The sequence below is a fragment of the Cuculus canorus genome, chromosome 1, assembly GCF_017976375.1.
Source record: "Cuculus canorus isolate bCucCan1 chromosome 1, bCucCan1.pri, whole genome shotgun sequence".
NCBI lineage: Eukaryota > Metazoa > Chordata > Aves > Cuculiformes > Cuculidae > Cuculus > Cuculus canorus.
In genome coordinates this window covers 193494432-193509211 of record NC_071401.1, presented here as the reverse complement: position 1 = coordinate 193509211, position 14780 = coordinate 193494432, and the positions used below count along the sequence as shown (strand labels likewise).

Below are 14780 nucleotides of genomic sequence, written 5' to 3'. Positions count from 1 at the left end.
CATGTTTTTTAAGTGACAGCTACGGCAAAATAGAATAAGGAAAAAAAAAAAGATAATTCCAATTTCAGACAGAGGCAAACAGGTAGATAACGTAAAAACATTATACTAGTATTTTATTTATCCATTTAGTTGCACGCAGATTGTCTCTTCACAGACACTTTCAAAGTCTGAATGCCTGCCAAGAGGCCAGCCATCAGGAGAGACAGAGTGCAGGACCATAACCTTTTGAGGGTATGCTCTGAGCACGTTCTCACTATGTTTTTACAAGAGACTTACCCAGAACAGGGCTCATCATTGAGTTTCTGATGGTACCAGCTTATTCAGCCTCTTCATCTAAGGAGCCACGCAAAACAAAGCTCAGGCCCTACCACCAAGACTGTCACTTTGTATCCTGACCAAACACACTCTCTGTATGTGACAGTCCTGTGGATTTTAACAGTAGTCATAATATTCTTTCAGACAGTGACTGTGCACAAAAAATATCTCTATTATTGGATGATTAGATTCTCCTGAAAGCACTTAAAAGGGGTACCCACAGAGGATAAAGGACTGAAACAAATGGAATTCTCTCTTAAGCACGTCAGAAGTAACTGAAGACAACAAAAGAAGGGTAAAAAAAAGGATTTTGTAGACCTTCTCCTTCAGCATAAGTCCCGTAAGTATCATAAGGAACCAGACTTGACTGGACCTGGATATGGACTTTGCTTATCTACACTGTCTTTTGAAAAAGCCAGCATAGGTAAGCTCCATGTGGACTCTGATCAAGTTCTGTCCAGATGCTGACCAAGCCTGAAGCCAAGTGAACTGTTGGCCAAGCTCATGTCAATGTATTCTATTACGTTCCTTAGCTAGTTTAAATATGCCTGCAAGAGGAAGTGCAAACAACGTAGTATAAACAATATCCTACCAAGGCACATGATGCTTAGACTTCATGTTCACTGACACTTGTAGGTTAAGAGATGCTAGTACAAGTATAGCGTACCTGGGCCTTGGCCACTTAACCTTCTTGCCTGGGTAAGAAGAAACATGAATCCCTTTTCAGCTAACGTTCTTGCTCTCATTTAGAGATGGTTTGTTCATCTTGTGCCACAGGCATAAGTCCTCACTTACCCTACTTGAAGAACTGCCTTCCACCTTTCCACTCTCTCGCAAGGGATCTTCTTACTCAGACTGATCTTTGGCTGATGAGAGGTGGAAGGGAAGTCGAAACTAAGTTGAAAAACAGCTTTGAGTCTACCAGTGACCCACACCAGCGGGAAGCTGGATAACAGCTTCCTTTGTTATGGGGAAGAGATGGCAAACAGCAGCAGTAACAGAGAAGAAAAGGGGGAGATCCAAATCAACTGAAGCCTCCCCCAAAAGAAAACAATACAGAAGAATTTCCTATCTCACACTTTCAAACCTATACAGGGAGATCAGTTCAAGTGCCAAGGTTTTGACCAGCTTCCTCTGAGCATTATGAGCATGATTCATATATTATCTGTGACTCCAGACTAGAAGATTTTCTCGGTATAATAATTCAAAACATCTGGAAATTGAATGTTCAAAGAAAATCCTTTAAAAGTGTAGTATTATTGTGGAGTTAGCAGATTGGAATGATTTTAAAAAGTGAAAATGCTAGAAAAAGTCAGAAAAGGTTCCTTACCTGTTCTACCAGCATCCCCTATTAAAACAGAGAATTTTAAAATCCAGTTTATACTCTGAGCTGTTATCTATATTATTGCTTCATCTAGTTTGGATAGTTAAGTAAGACTGACTAGTCATTGCTCATTCTAGATTTTCTTATTGTACCCGTTACCTTTCATCTGATCCATAACAAGATATCATGCCTAGAATCCAAGACTGATATGGAGTAATTAGAATAATCATTTGCATAGGTTTTAAGCAGGGCAGTGGAGGGGATGGCCATAGTAATACATTCATATTTTTTCATGTAAACAACTTGTAAGGATAATTTGTAGGAATTACAAAGGAAACTTTGTAAAGGATAATCAAACTTCAGGTTTGATCTGGTGTTGGGGTGGTTTTTGATTTGTTCTAAATGGCAAGCAATTACCCAGTCTTCCAAAAGTCAGCACGGTAACCTCGATTTTACACAAAAGTATTGAGTGATCTATCAAATTTTAGCATGAGTAAAATTAGGCTACAAGATCATGGTCTTTTTGCTCCAACATAACTTGCTGCTGTCAAGTAAGAAATGTCTCTTTCCTTCCTGTTTCTCCCAGCTCAAAACAACAGTTTGTCTTTCCTGTATCATGTTTGTGAGTACTGGCCCCTCTTTTTGGTCCAATTTAATTCACTAAGCTGCAAAATTGATCACTTTTGGCTGAGTTAGTTTACTGCTACATGTGTGGGCCTAACTGGTTTAACGACCAGCAGCTCAATGACCAAAGCTGACATGAGGTGTGCAGTGAGATTACAAAGTCTGGAAAAGATGAGAAGGCAGCCACAAGGCAGCAGCGAGTTATGTCTTCTCTGCAGGCCTTGCAGAACTGGATCTTCTACTCCGTTCTACCACACGTTACAGGTAGATATTCCCATAATCAGTTACAGTTTGATAAGGAAAATACCTAAAGAGGCAGAAGATTTGAACAAAGAATTGCTCCTTCTGCCTCTTATCCTCTCCCATTAGCTGCTGAAATTATTTTCCTGCTCTATTTAGAGGTTGGAGAGCCATGCATTTTTTCCTCTAACGTAAAGTTTTCAAATACTAGTTTTAATATTTTGATTACCATTAATGCTCTATGAGCATCTGCCTATTTTGTCCAGTATAACTTACAGAGAGCAACCTTTGAGCTCCTTGCAAGAAACAAGTAAAAGTCCAGTTTCTTTCCTGTTACAACTCCTGAAAATCTCTACACACTCACTGAGTCTAACACAGGTATCAGTCCTGTTAAACAGTTGTTGAGAACAAGCAGAAGTTTATTTACAAAAAAGAAAAGGAGAGTTTCTTCCTCTAGAATCTAATGATAAACTATTAACCTCTCATGCTTGTACTCTGTTGAGGACATTAGCACAGTGGTCTATTCTCAAAGAGCCACATGACAAGAGACAAAAACCAAGTTAAATAAATTTTGCTTTAAAGGCTATTGGAGGAGGAACAAAACTAGTATGTGACTGCATTACAGCTGGCATATCAGGTAACAATCTCAATATTAACTGCTCTGAGGACGACAATGATATTTGAGTACTATAACTCAAGTTCACATTACATATCTATGCTAGATACATAAATAGTTTCAGACTAAAATCCAAGTGTGATGTCTCTCTTAATGCTAATGTTGAGAAGCAGCAAGTCAACTTTGTTACGAAGAATCTAATGTAGTAAGCTATGAAAAGCATCAATGAACAATCAAGTATAATTAATCTTAAATGCATCCAACTTATTTCTGGTTTTGAACTCTAACAGAACTGAAGATGAATTGATCAAGGACAAACACGACAAAGTCAAGTCGTCCTCTTTTTACATCTCCCTTATCATCTGTAGTTACTGCAGTCTGTACTTTTGTAACCACACTATATTACCTAGTATCTCCATCTTGTCAATAGCAGTGAACTTCTAACCAGTTTCAAGAATGCAGTATCTACTAAATAACCAACTGATGAAACTGTACATTTGACTCGGAGTACAGACTAACACGTTAGATGCATTTTCTGGGTATCAACAATCCTTACTCTACTTGTTGTCAAATCAATGAACTTGCCACCCTTACTCTTGTTTTTAAGAAGTCTTCTTCAAAACTACATCTTACGTTTGACTGCAAGCACACTTCAGAAGGTACATAACTAATGAGCCAAACCAGTTAATTACTACTACTGCTATAGCACAGCAATCATGCAGTGTGCCTTAGCTACTCATGAAAGGACCAAACACTGCCTGATTTTGATTTGAATTAGCCTCGACAAGCAGGATGAAAGCAAACAAAAGGAGAGACAATGGGAGAGAAGGATTACAACACAGGAATCAGGAAACCCCTTTTAGGTTTTTTTTTTTTTTTCAATCTTAATAATTCCCCATGGAGTTTTAATGAATTCATTTTACACATTAAGGTATGGAGTCTGGAGAAGGGCAGGGTGGGGACAGCAGTCTCTGCTGCAACATCTGACTAGTCATAACAGAGCCCAGATCAAATATCAGCATTGCCAGTGTCACCCTGACACGTGACCAGGATCTCCTACCTCTTGCAATGTGTTGATATCCACACCATCCCCTTGAATAACTCTGAGATACGGTGGCAGCAACTTGTAGCCTTTAGAGTTCTCTGTAATGGGAAACTTCTTCCCTAAGATCTCCAAGACCTATTGAAAAGAGAAAGGACAGTTCAAAAATAAAAATCTGCCATTCTGATATAGAAACACAATTTCCACTCTCTCAAAAAAAAAAATTCATAAATATAAACACATACCCTGCTCTAAATCTACCCACATAGGCACACGAACTAAAAGCATGCCAGCCATTCTGCTGGAAGCCATTCTATTAAAGCAGTCACAGACAATATGGCCTTTACAAACTTGTACCTGAGAACTAATCTCTAATCTGGAGAACAAGTCTTATCAAAGAGAGCTGAGAGAGCTGCAGTTTTTTAGCCTGGAAAAGAGGAGGCTGAGGGGAGACCTTACTGCTCTCTACAGCTACCTGAAAGGAGGTTGTGGAGAGGAGGGAGTTGACCTCTTCTCCCAAGTGACAGGGGACAGGAGAAGGGGGAATGGCCTCATGCTCTGCCAGGGGAGGTTCAGGCTGGACATGAGGAAAAAATATTTCACGGAAAGGGTCATTGGGCACTGGAACAGGCTGCCCAGGGAAGTGGTTGAGTCACCTTCCCTGGAGGTGTTTAAGGGATGGGTGGATGAGGAGCTGAGGGGCAATGGTTTAGGGATTGGTTAGGAGTGGTTGGACTCGATGATCCAGTGGGTTCTTTCCAACCTAGTGATTCTATGCCTCTATGATAATCAGAACCACGCTTGCCTCTTCTCTCTCTTTGGTTGCTCAGAGTTTTTGCCATTAAATGTGTCAACTAAAGATTCTGGTTTTCTTTTGACCTCCCATAAGATGGTGGATGAGGCCTTCACTTTTCTGTGATTGTTAGCCACCAATAAATAAAATTAAAAACTTCAGTTAGAAGTTTCTTATCAGATCTGATAAAGATTTTTCAAAGTTCTTATTTGTGATATAACACTTGTTGCAAAAGGATCTAGATAAGAGTACCAACATAATTACCATCTCCCCTACTTTTCTTTTTTAACAGTGCTATCAGCTACTCAAATTCTTAGCTATCAACAGCTTTTTTAATAGAACTCCAATAATCATTATGCTCCCTAAAGAGCTGCAAGGAAAGAAGCATTTTTCAACTCGGAGGTCATGTGCCACTGATTTAAATGCACATCTTATAAAAAGAAGAACACTAAATCTGTAGACTGGTAGCATAAAACCACTACCAGTGGTACAGAAGTCTTATTGACCTGGCATTTATTAATACTCAAGTTGTTTCTCATTTTAGTTGTTATTAAGAGATGGAAATTTCTCTTTATAGTCATTCCACCATCCTTAGACCAGCAAACCCACTAACTATTGTAAAAGCTTCAAGGAACAGTATGCAAGAACGGGCTTGACAAAAAGATTAAACTAATCAGACTGCAAACGAGTTTCTGTATCTATACTGAGATGAGGTAAATGTTTACATTTTTCATAGGTCCAAATTACCCAGCATCAACTATATACTATGCATATCAGGTTAGAAAACTATGTACAAAACAATTGCCCTTCCCAATGTTGTATACAAATGACTTCACGAGGGGATTACCTTTAAAACAGTGTCAAGTGGATTCCCAGAATCAGGTCTAATAATAAGCGGTGCCTCCGGACTTCGGGCTTCAATTATATGCCTTAAGTCATCACCCCATATTTTTTCACAAGCATTGTAAATGTCGTAGCTGTCACTAACCACGGATACAGGCACTGAAGAAAACTGTGTCACTATGTGTTCAAAAGCATCTTTTTCGTGATCTTTTCCCCAAGCTGTTATGGTACTGTAAAGTCATTTGAAAAATCCACATTAGAGCAGCATTTATGTTAAATTACACATTCTGTATTTCCTACCACTAACAGTTCAAGATAACAGCAGGCAATACGATTACAAGACAGAATAAACTATGTGCTTATCAGGTCTGTGCTGCATGGATAGTAAACGTACTATGTACCAAATAAACAGCACTCTCGTTTTACCTTTGGCAACTTGACAAACACTTGACACGTGAAACTTCTTTCACATGTAAATGTGGTTTTATTTATTTATTTAACATTTGTAAGAGTTTCCCTTTTTAATCTGAAATTCAGATAGAGAACTACAGATGCAAGAACAGAACACCTGCTCTGGCAACTTCAGACTATAAAATGTGAAGTAGAGAACTAGCAGCATATGTTAGCAAAGTCTTGGAAGAAAATACAATTTTTTTTTTCATTAATAGTAATTTGAAACCATTACATTCACTCACACAAACATTCTTCAAGAGGAACCTCAGGGCATTATCCTTGGTACAAGGGTACAGGCAAGCACATAAACCAGAGTTGCTAAGAGAGGTAATAGGTTATTGAATGCCAGTTGATCTGCAGTGGCTGCCACAGGTCAGATGACATAACTGACTTAACTTGTGTATTAACACGTTAAAATGTTCTCATGCAAAGCATAGCTGTGCAGTAAAAGCTACTGGCAATTGAATTTTTACTATAAAATGGTTGCATTAACTTCCGTGGGGACGAGTCCCAGCTTACAGTACTGAAAAGACAAAACAAGATTTGTTTTAAAGTTGAGGCAGTCCAAGGCACAGCCCTGGTGGGATACCAGAGGTGAGCACCACACTCACAACAAGCCCACGTTGGAGCAGTAGAACAATTCTGGAAAAAATCATGATTCTTGCATGAGACCCTTTTTGTGTATTACATAGGAGAGGTTGACTGCAGTTGACCTTTAGCAACTCAAGCTTTAACCAGGGCAGTTTCAGCTGTCTGCTTTCATACCATCAGTTCAACACACTGTGTAAAACATGCTTATTCTTTAAACTTCATGTGTTTGCTTTCATTAAAGCATTTTACAGTTGCTTGGATTTAACCGTAGTATTAAGCTAAGCTAAGACATGACACTTCAGACAAAATCTCTCACTCCCGCTGATCAAGCAGGAGTTCTAGGGAAGTGCAACAGCAACAGTCCAGGAAGTTATATGAAGCAGCAACTCCTTTAGAGATAAGCCTTCTATGAGGGTTACTCATGTAAGCCTTTGCATTATCTGTCTTGCAATCCTAAGTGGAAGTACTCACTATTTAAAAGCACTACATTTTGTAACTGATAAGAAAAAACACAACTGTCTCTTCCTTTATATTCTGCTTATTTCAGTTCGCAGACATGCAAGTGAACTCCAACGATTTGCATTCACTCCTGACCTTGCACGGGATTTGGATATAAAAAATGAGAGCTCTTCATCTCAAATGTCAAATAAGATCAGTTCCTTGCTCTCAAAAACTCATTCACAATTCTTAGTGAGAGATCAAGGATTTACAATTGGCTGAATTAGTTATGCTGATAGGAAGCTTTAGGGCAACCGCCTCTTTTGAGGGGAGAACGTGATGGGGGAGAGTAAAGAATTGCAGCTTACAAGGTTTTTCATTTTATGATTTCATGTTTAAAACAAAATTTAGAAGTTCATAATGTGGAGCCTCAGTATCTACTTTAACCTCTAAGTCTTCAAGTCCATTCTAAAAAGAATGATACAAAATTACTTAGACCCTTATAAGAAAGTAATAGTTAAAAAATATTTAAAACACATTTACAGTTAAGAACTACCATGCCACTGTTGTCCCTGGAACATACAGAGGCATCAGTATTGAACTTCAGCCTCAACAGCTTGATCACTCATGGCTAATACTGTATGATAAAAGTGAAACAGCTTAATATTTCTATATACAAAAATGGATAAGAAAAAAGTCCATTTTTTAAAGCTATTTTTTAAAAGACGTTAATAGCCAAATATCCTACCTGTGTTCAGCAGCTGGAACAGAATATCCTGGAACCGGATCTTTTGTACCATAGTACTTTTTAATTAACGCAATTCCTGCTACAGTGTCTGTTCCTTTGAAGTTCACCAAATGAGCTGAAGCTCCTATTCCTGCAGTCTGAAAGAGATGCAACTTTCAGCTGCCATACTAAATATGCAAGCCTAAATCCAGTCAGTCACCACTTACTGGTTTGTAACAGCAAAACTCTGACTCGGTTCCCATTTCACTAAAACCCTCTTCACGCCTTTACACAGGAAAAGCGGCTGCCACATAGAAAAAAGCTCTCCCAGTGTAGTGCTCACAGTTCAGTACCCACCCCTCCACCTCAGATCTCCCACCTCCAACAGTGAGTTCAAGCACAGTGCTCTACGCATTGACAACTTCACCGCCGAACAGCGACACAACTGTTAACAGATAGATGCTACAATCCTTCACAGTTAAGAATGATTAGACTTTTCCAATTATTAGAGAAGTAGTATTACCTCTTGTGAAGAAACTCCTCTGTAGCCGAAGTCATGCAGTTTATACTCCAGTCCTTCTAAGCTGCCAGAAGTCTCTAGCAAATATTTGGCCAAAATCTTTTTCTGCTCTCTAGAGTTTGTAGCCACAGTGATTGGATACCATGACTGCACAAGAATAGTCTGAAACAAAACCCATTACATTATTAGGTGTATGTTTGCTTAGAACTTCAGAAATCCCCACTCGGCACTTAATCAGGCACAAAAAGGTCTATTTGTTCTCATTGCCCAATCAGAAAGTACTGATGCCTCCAACAGTTTGCTTTAGGGCTAAAGTAATCAGCCTTTATAATACCTTTACAAGGTAGGCCAGGTATTGACCACTGGAGGAGTTATCATTCCCAAGCTACAGATACACCGTTCCCCCTCATCCTCCTTTCCTTGTAGATAACAGTACTGTTGTGAACTTCCTGTAAAATTATTAGAATCTCTTGCCAGGAAGGGTGAAGAGGTCTCTGTAAGAGCACTTAAAAAAACCCAAACCCAGTCTTAGTTAAAAACAGAAAATGAAAGCTGCCAGAGATTCCTCTTAAACCAATTCAACCTTTAATTTAAATGCATTAGTATTTACTTAGAAAAAGCATGTTAATTTTCCAAAACTGACCTCAATCCAATTTGTGAGCCAGTAGCACTCTGGATCTGTGTTTTCTACTGTGAAAAGAACATTTCCTCTGGGAATTACAGAGCCCTCAGGAACAGCCTTTATTTCTATAGGAAGATGGCCATCATATTTCTGTGTAAGAAACAGTAATATTGTTAGACAACAGGAAAGATTAGGGCCTACCTCTCCTTTATTTGACTGCAGCGGATAAAAGTCAGGCTGCAAGTTTATTGATAAAGCTTTCTTAATTTCTTTCAACACTAAAAATAATTTGGCTTGGTTGCCCACCCACCAGCCGAAATAAATAATAAAAAAAATCCACACTCATCAAAAAAGGGAGATGATCCTGTAAACCTAAAAAAAAAGCCTCTTTATCAAACCACAGGATGATTTATCAGCAGTATTCCTTGCGCAAAATGAGTCAGGAAGGCTTAAATATTCTATAAAAATACATAGTTTCTACCCAGAGAACAATAAATATTTACTACTCAGTTTTCACTGCTTTCCCATGAAGTAAACTAAATACAGTTCCACTGTTACCTAGGCCTTTGAAAAAATCTCTAGCTTTGCTTAGTATAGATGTGCGATTTGTTTATTTATTGGAGCAGGATCTATTTTAAAGAATATTTATCATCTTGATTATTCACTAAACATGAAATCTATTCTTGAAGTGTCATTCTTTTGTCTTTTGCCTTTCATCCCTGGACCAAGCACTGTGTGAAATATGCTTTTTAAAAAGAGTAATTTGCAAACAGCAACTCTAAGAAACTATAATTTTCTGAAAGACTTTTGCAAGATAAAGTGACACTACTGGAACAAATATTTTCTGACAAAAAGCTTCCCATCAGATATTCTTTAAAGGCAACAAATATTACATCAATTCAGAAAAATTACAGAATTTCCTAAGTAGCATCAAAACATATTCTCCAGTGCCCAAAACACATCAGAAGTCTCTTCTACACTACGGTTTAAAAGTTTCTTCCAAAGGGGAGTATGCTGAAGCAAACTGTTTGTATAGCACACCAGGTTTAGTTTGTATAGCACACCAGGTTTAGTTGTCAGGCTTAGAGATGTCTTTCTGGATTAACAAAGGACAACAAAGCCTTCAAAATGGACCAAAATAATTCATTTATGATTCAATGAAGACAAGCGTAGTTAAGTGAAAAAAACCAAACAAAACAGCTCTTGATTCTGTCTATGGGAAAAAAAAAATATGCTCAAAATACATTTCCAAAATTTTTAGATACAATCAACTTGTACAATTCAGGGCTTACATCTCTATCACTCATCATCAATTCCTGCCCACTTCCAGTCTTTACACTATGCCCGTGTTCTCTACAGTCCATTCCCCCTCCCACCCCTTCACCCTATCAGTATTCACTCATTCGTTTACTCTCTGTACAAACTCATGCGTGTACATTTCAAATTCATTTGGGCATTTCACTCATAGAGCCATTTCTCCCTCTGCTTTACCTAACACAACATGTTGGGTATCACGTTCGGTATGTGAATACATATGTCAGAATTCAGTGAGCAGAAGCAGGGTCTCTGTGTGCATATAAAGGCATACAAAGACCTAAATGGTACACACACTTCCAGTTTGTGAGTCACCAGCATCTAAGATTAAGACTAAACCAAAAGTAAGCACTGGAACTGGATTAGTTAAACCATGTGGAAACGCAGTGTGGACAGACATGCAGCATTAACAGCGTATTAATTCAGTTTAGCCAAAGAGGGATCAAGATTACTTTAAATACAGATGAGAGCAGTTCACAATGTATCATGTAGCTTAAACACAAATACAGATCGAATTCACATCTGTAGTTATTTCAGATGGATGCAAGTTCTCTACAAACTGCTCTGTAACTCCCTCTTAGAAAACAGGGGGGGTTATTTACCTTGCTACCATTTTAAACACTTAGTTGAAAATCATTTTTCCCTTGCACACCTTATGATCCACCCTCCTTGCATGATAACATACAGACATTTTCACAGACAGATGCCACCATAAAATACATAGTCAGGGTATTCACAGAAGAAGAAATGGAAAGAACTAAAAATTGTGTTTTCAAATGCTAAACACATCCATCCATCAGAGCCCACAATGAAGCTCAGCATTTAATTAATCTGCAGAGATTAGAACAACTCTGATCAATGCTATTAGTCGGAATCTGCTGCTTTTGCAGAGAAGAGATTTTTGCAATTATTTGAAGACTGACACCTTTATAAATAAAAGAGTAAGAGGATAATTGTGGAAAGAATTGAATTTGGAAGGACTTGTGTGTCAGAAGTGCTCAAACCTTGTATTTCATAATAACACGAAATTTGACTCAAACATTTAGGAAATAATAAAACCATGTATTTTCTGGAACTATTTACATATGACAGAAGTTGTAATGCTTTCTGCATTATAATCAAAATGGTTAAGATTAGTTACAGAAAGCACTATCAATGATGCAAGGAACCGCTAAGCACTATATTCTATATGGAGACTTGCCAACGAGCCCTCACTTACACAAGCTGGCAGCCATAAATTCTTATTACCTGCAAAGCTGTATTTGGCATCTGAAAGGATGAAATTACTTTTCTCTAAGGAATTACAATTATATGATTATTCTTTGACAGCTGCTACTCCCTATACACTAAACACAAAACGCTAAATTGATCCAGTCTTTACTATCATGGTTAAAAAAAAAGACTGCTGTGTTCGTTCTACAGTTGATTCATAAATCTTTCATGATGATCTCATATTGTTTTCATAAATTTTTACCTCCAGAATATAGTTCCATCCCTTTTCGTTGAAGACATCATCTTGAAAATGCTCCCTATATACTTCTTTGGCTTCCTTGATTTTCTCTTTGGTCACCACTTTACCTGTGGTTTCAGAAACAGACGAAAGCTTAGAAATTTATGAAATTCATCAATGTATAAAAAATGATAAATAACAACAAGGTTCAGACACAGAAAAGGCACTTTGCTTCCAACAAAGACATGGAGAAAATGTCAATGGCAGTATACTATCTATGTTAAAACCAAATTTTACTTTCATTTATTATATAGATTAGGATGCTCAAGAAACCAGCAGGATAAAACACACTTGTGGTTTGCATGTGACTTGGGAACAATTTGAGATTGTTGCTCTCATATGATGGTTGATAGCCTATCAAGAGTTTTAGTAGCAGTGCTTTTCCCAGAGGATTGTGATGATTGTGCAAGTTGGCACACTCAACAAGACAACCAGACCAGCACATGGGTTAAGCTATGCTGCTCCAGGGAGAATCCTCATGGAGAGGTTTTACAACCAGTCTTTGATTAACCACTTCTGCGATAGGCACTGACAGACTAACCACATTATTTGAATAAGCATTGCTACTGCTTTAGGAGCAGCCATCTACTGGAAACACTGGAGAACAATCCTCAGATTGCTAAAGTGAGAAGAAACAAGATTATCATGTGTTTTGGTTATGGTGGAAATACAGTCTTTGGCAGAATTGGCAGAGATATTTATGGATTCTGGATCAAGACAAAGACCTGTAAGCCATATGACTAAAGTTTTCCTTTGAAAGCTTGGCAGAAGGCAACATCCAGTCAGGTCAGAACAGGTGATAATTGCACATAATACAAAAAATGAAAACAAAATTCTACATAGCATCTAGTGATTTTCAGATGTTACTCTTAAAATTGTCAATACTAAAAACACTTTCACGCATAGCCGCCATATTCAGTGATGTAAGCTGAGTGGCAACCAAAATTTAAAGGAAATCAAAACCATTATTAGCTTACATAGTAAATAAAACAGCAAATACAGACTAAAGTTTATTTTCAAAATGTATTTTCTGTCAGATCTACTTTCTTGTGATTCTATGCAGTCTCTCTCTATTTCTATTCATTTCAGTTTAGCCCACTGAAGTTGGGATATGAACACCTCTTCATTTTTAATAAACCACTGGTATAAAGAAACTACTAGTAGAGAGGTATCTGAATAAAGAAGTCCATCCTTCTAAATGTCATGTTATTGACATTTCATTTTCAGAATCACATAAATAAGATCTTATGCATGTCACTACCTGCACTGTACCAAGATAACCTGGAATTGTTTCAAATATAAAACTCAAGCAAGGCTTGAGAAAAATTAAGATATTTATTTACAGGCAATTTTTTACTGGAATTTGAGACAGTTACCTTTTAAGTATTTATTCAGAATGTACTGCAAACCATAAAAAACAGTTTCTTCATATTTCACTTTCCTTAATTTGGAATTTTCAGTCTTCTTTTCACGACATTCAAAGTAGGAATATACTTTGCTTGTATTAGGTGGATATTGCTTGTAGTGTGTAACCTACATTAAGAAAAACTTCAGTAAGAGCACAAAATATCACTACAAAGCACAAGAGAAATAATATTGTAAGTTAAAGCTTAGAGTAACTCCAACTCTTCCGGACTATTATTATTCATCCAACTACATTCTACACAATAAGTATTTAGGGGATTTCCCCTTTTTTAGCTGCCTTCAATTCTCAGTTCAGAAAAAGAGTCCTCCCTGCCTTACTCTTTGCTTCTGTGGCAAGCCTGTACCCCAAACTAATCATGGTGGTCAGGTCTTCCGCTCCCCTACTATGCTTTCATCAACTGAGAAAGACACTAGCTAGGACTGTCGGAGCACCACAAAGCATGAGTGTGCAGGCTCAGTTTTTCCTCTCCCACACTTTGGACAAACCTACTAGCTACAGGAAGCACAAAGTTGTCTACCACGACCAAAGTGGAGGTACTAGCTGTATTTGATTGAAGTTTTAAGGGCTATAACCATATAGTTCAAATAAAAGTTGTTCACACTCAAGAAGGCATCAACAATGGCCCTTACTCAAGTGTCTCATTCACCATGAGAAGAGTGGGCTTCTCAAGTCCAGATTATGTCAAAGCCAGTTTACCAACCTGTTACTGTGGGTAAAGGTGGTAAATTCTAGCTGAGGTTTGCACCTCCACACAAAGCTTACTAAACAGACTTTCTTCCAATCTTTGAGAAAGTTCATGTTCAGCATAAAGGAAGCATGAAAACTTGCAGTCTGAAAGTACGTACTACATGTAAATTTGTCATATGAGCATAAGGTTAAATCCAGCATTATAACAGTTTGTTTTAACTTCTGATAGTAAACCTACCCAGAAATTTACTTTGAGTAATGTATCATTTCAAACAAATATACTCTAAACATTAATAACTTAAACCTGCAAAAAATATCCTAACATGTAAAAAGCAAACTGCATGCAAAATTCGTAATTCTATATTAAACAAAGAATACACAATGACAAAGTTCATACTCTCAATGTTTGAATTACAGGACACACAAATCAGCTTAAGGCATTCCCAAAGGTGAAGCTATGAATAGTTTTCTTAAATTATGACAAAAAGAAAAGTCTGTGAACAAGCCTATACATTCCATAATGGAAAACTGTCCCTACAGCCCAGTAAAGCACTGCTATACATCACTACAAAACTCAAAGAGGTGTGAAAGTTGTGTCTGAATTTCTCACAAATCCAGATTTATAGGTTAGAGCATAAGTTCATTAGAAGTTTCTTGCTGTTACCTGTTACTCCAAATCACCTTAAAAGTTTTTG

The 14780-nt window shown here is 37.7% G+C and overlaps 1 protein-coding gene across 2 annotated transcripts in view; it reads right to left on the bottom strand.

Moving 5' to 3' along the window:
• The window catches only part of NAMPT (nicotinamide phosphoribosyltransferase), a 34457-nt gene that overhangs the window by 8247 nt on the left and 11430 nt on the right, over positions 1-14780 (bottom strand). The window contains exons 2-9 of one of the 2 annotated variants that reach the window (XM_054061513.1): positions 13349-13505; positions 11937-12040; positions 9170-9298; positions 8530-8688; positions 8028-8164; positions 5802-6027; positions 4180-4299; positions 1646-1663 (exon numbers count right to left, since the gene is read on the bottom strand). In XM_054061513.1, coding sequence (XP_053917488.1) covers positions 1646-1663; positions 4180-4299; positions 5802-6027; positions 8028-8164; positions 8530-8688; positions 9170-9298; positions 11937-12040; positions 13349-13505 — 1050 coding nt within the window. The remainder of the gene's footprint in view (positions 1-1645; positions 1664-4179; positions 4300-5801; positions 6028-8027; positions 8165-8529; positions 8689-9169; positions 9299-11936; positions 12041-13348; positions 13506-14780) is intronic. The other variant, XM_054061522.1, reaches the window with a different exon arrangement.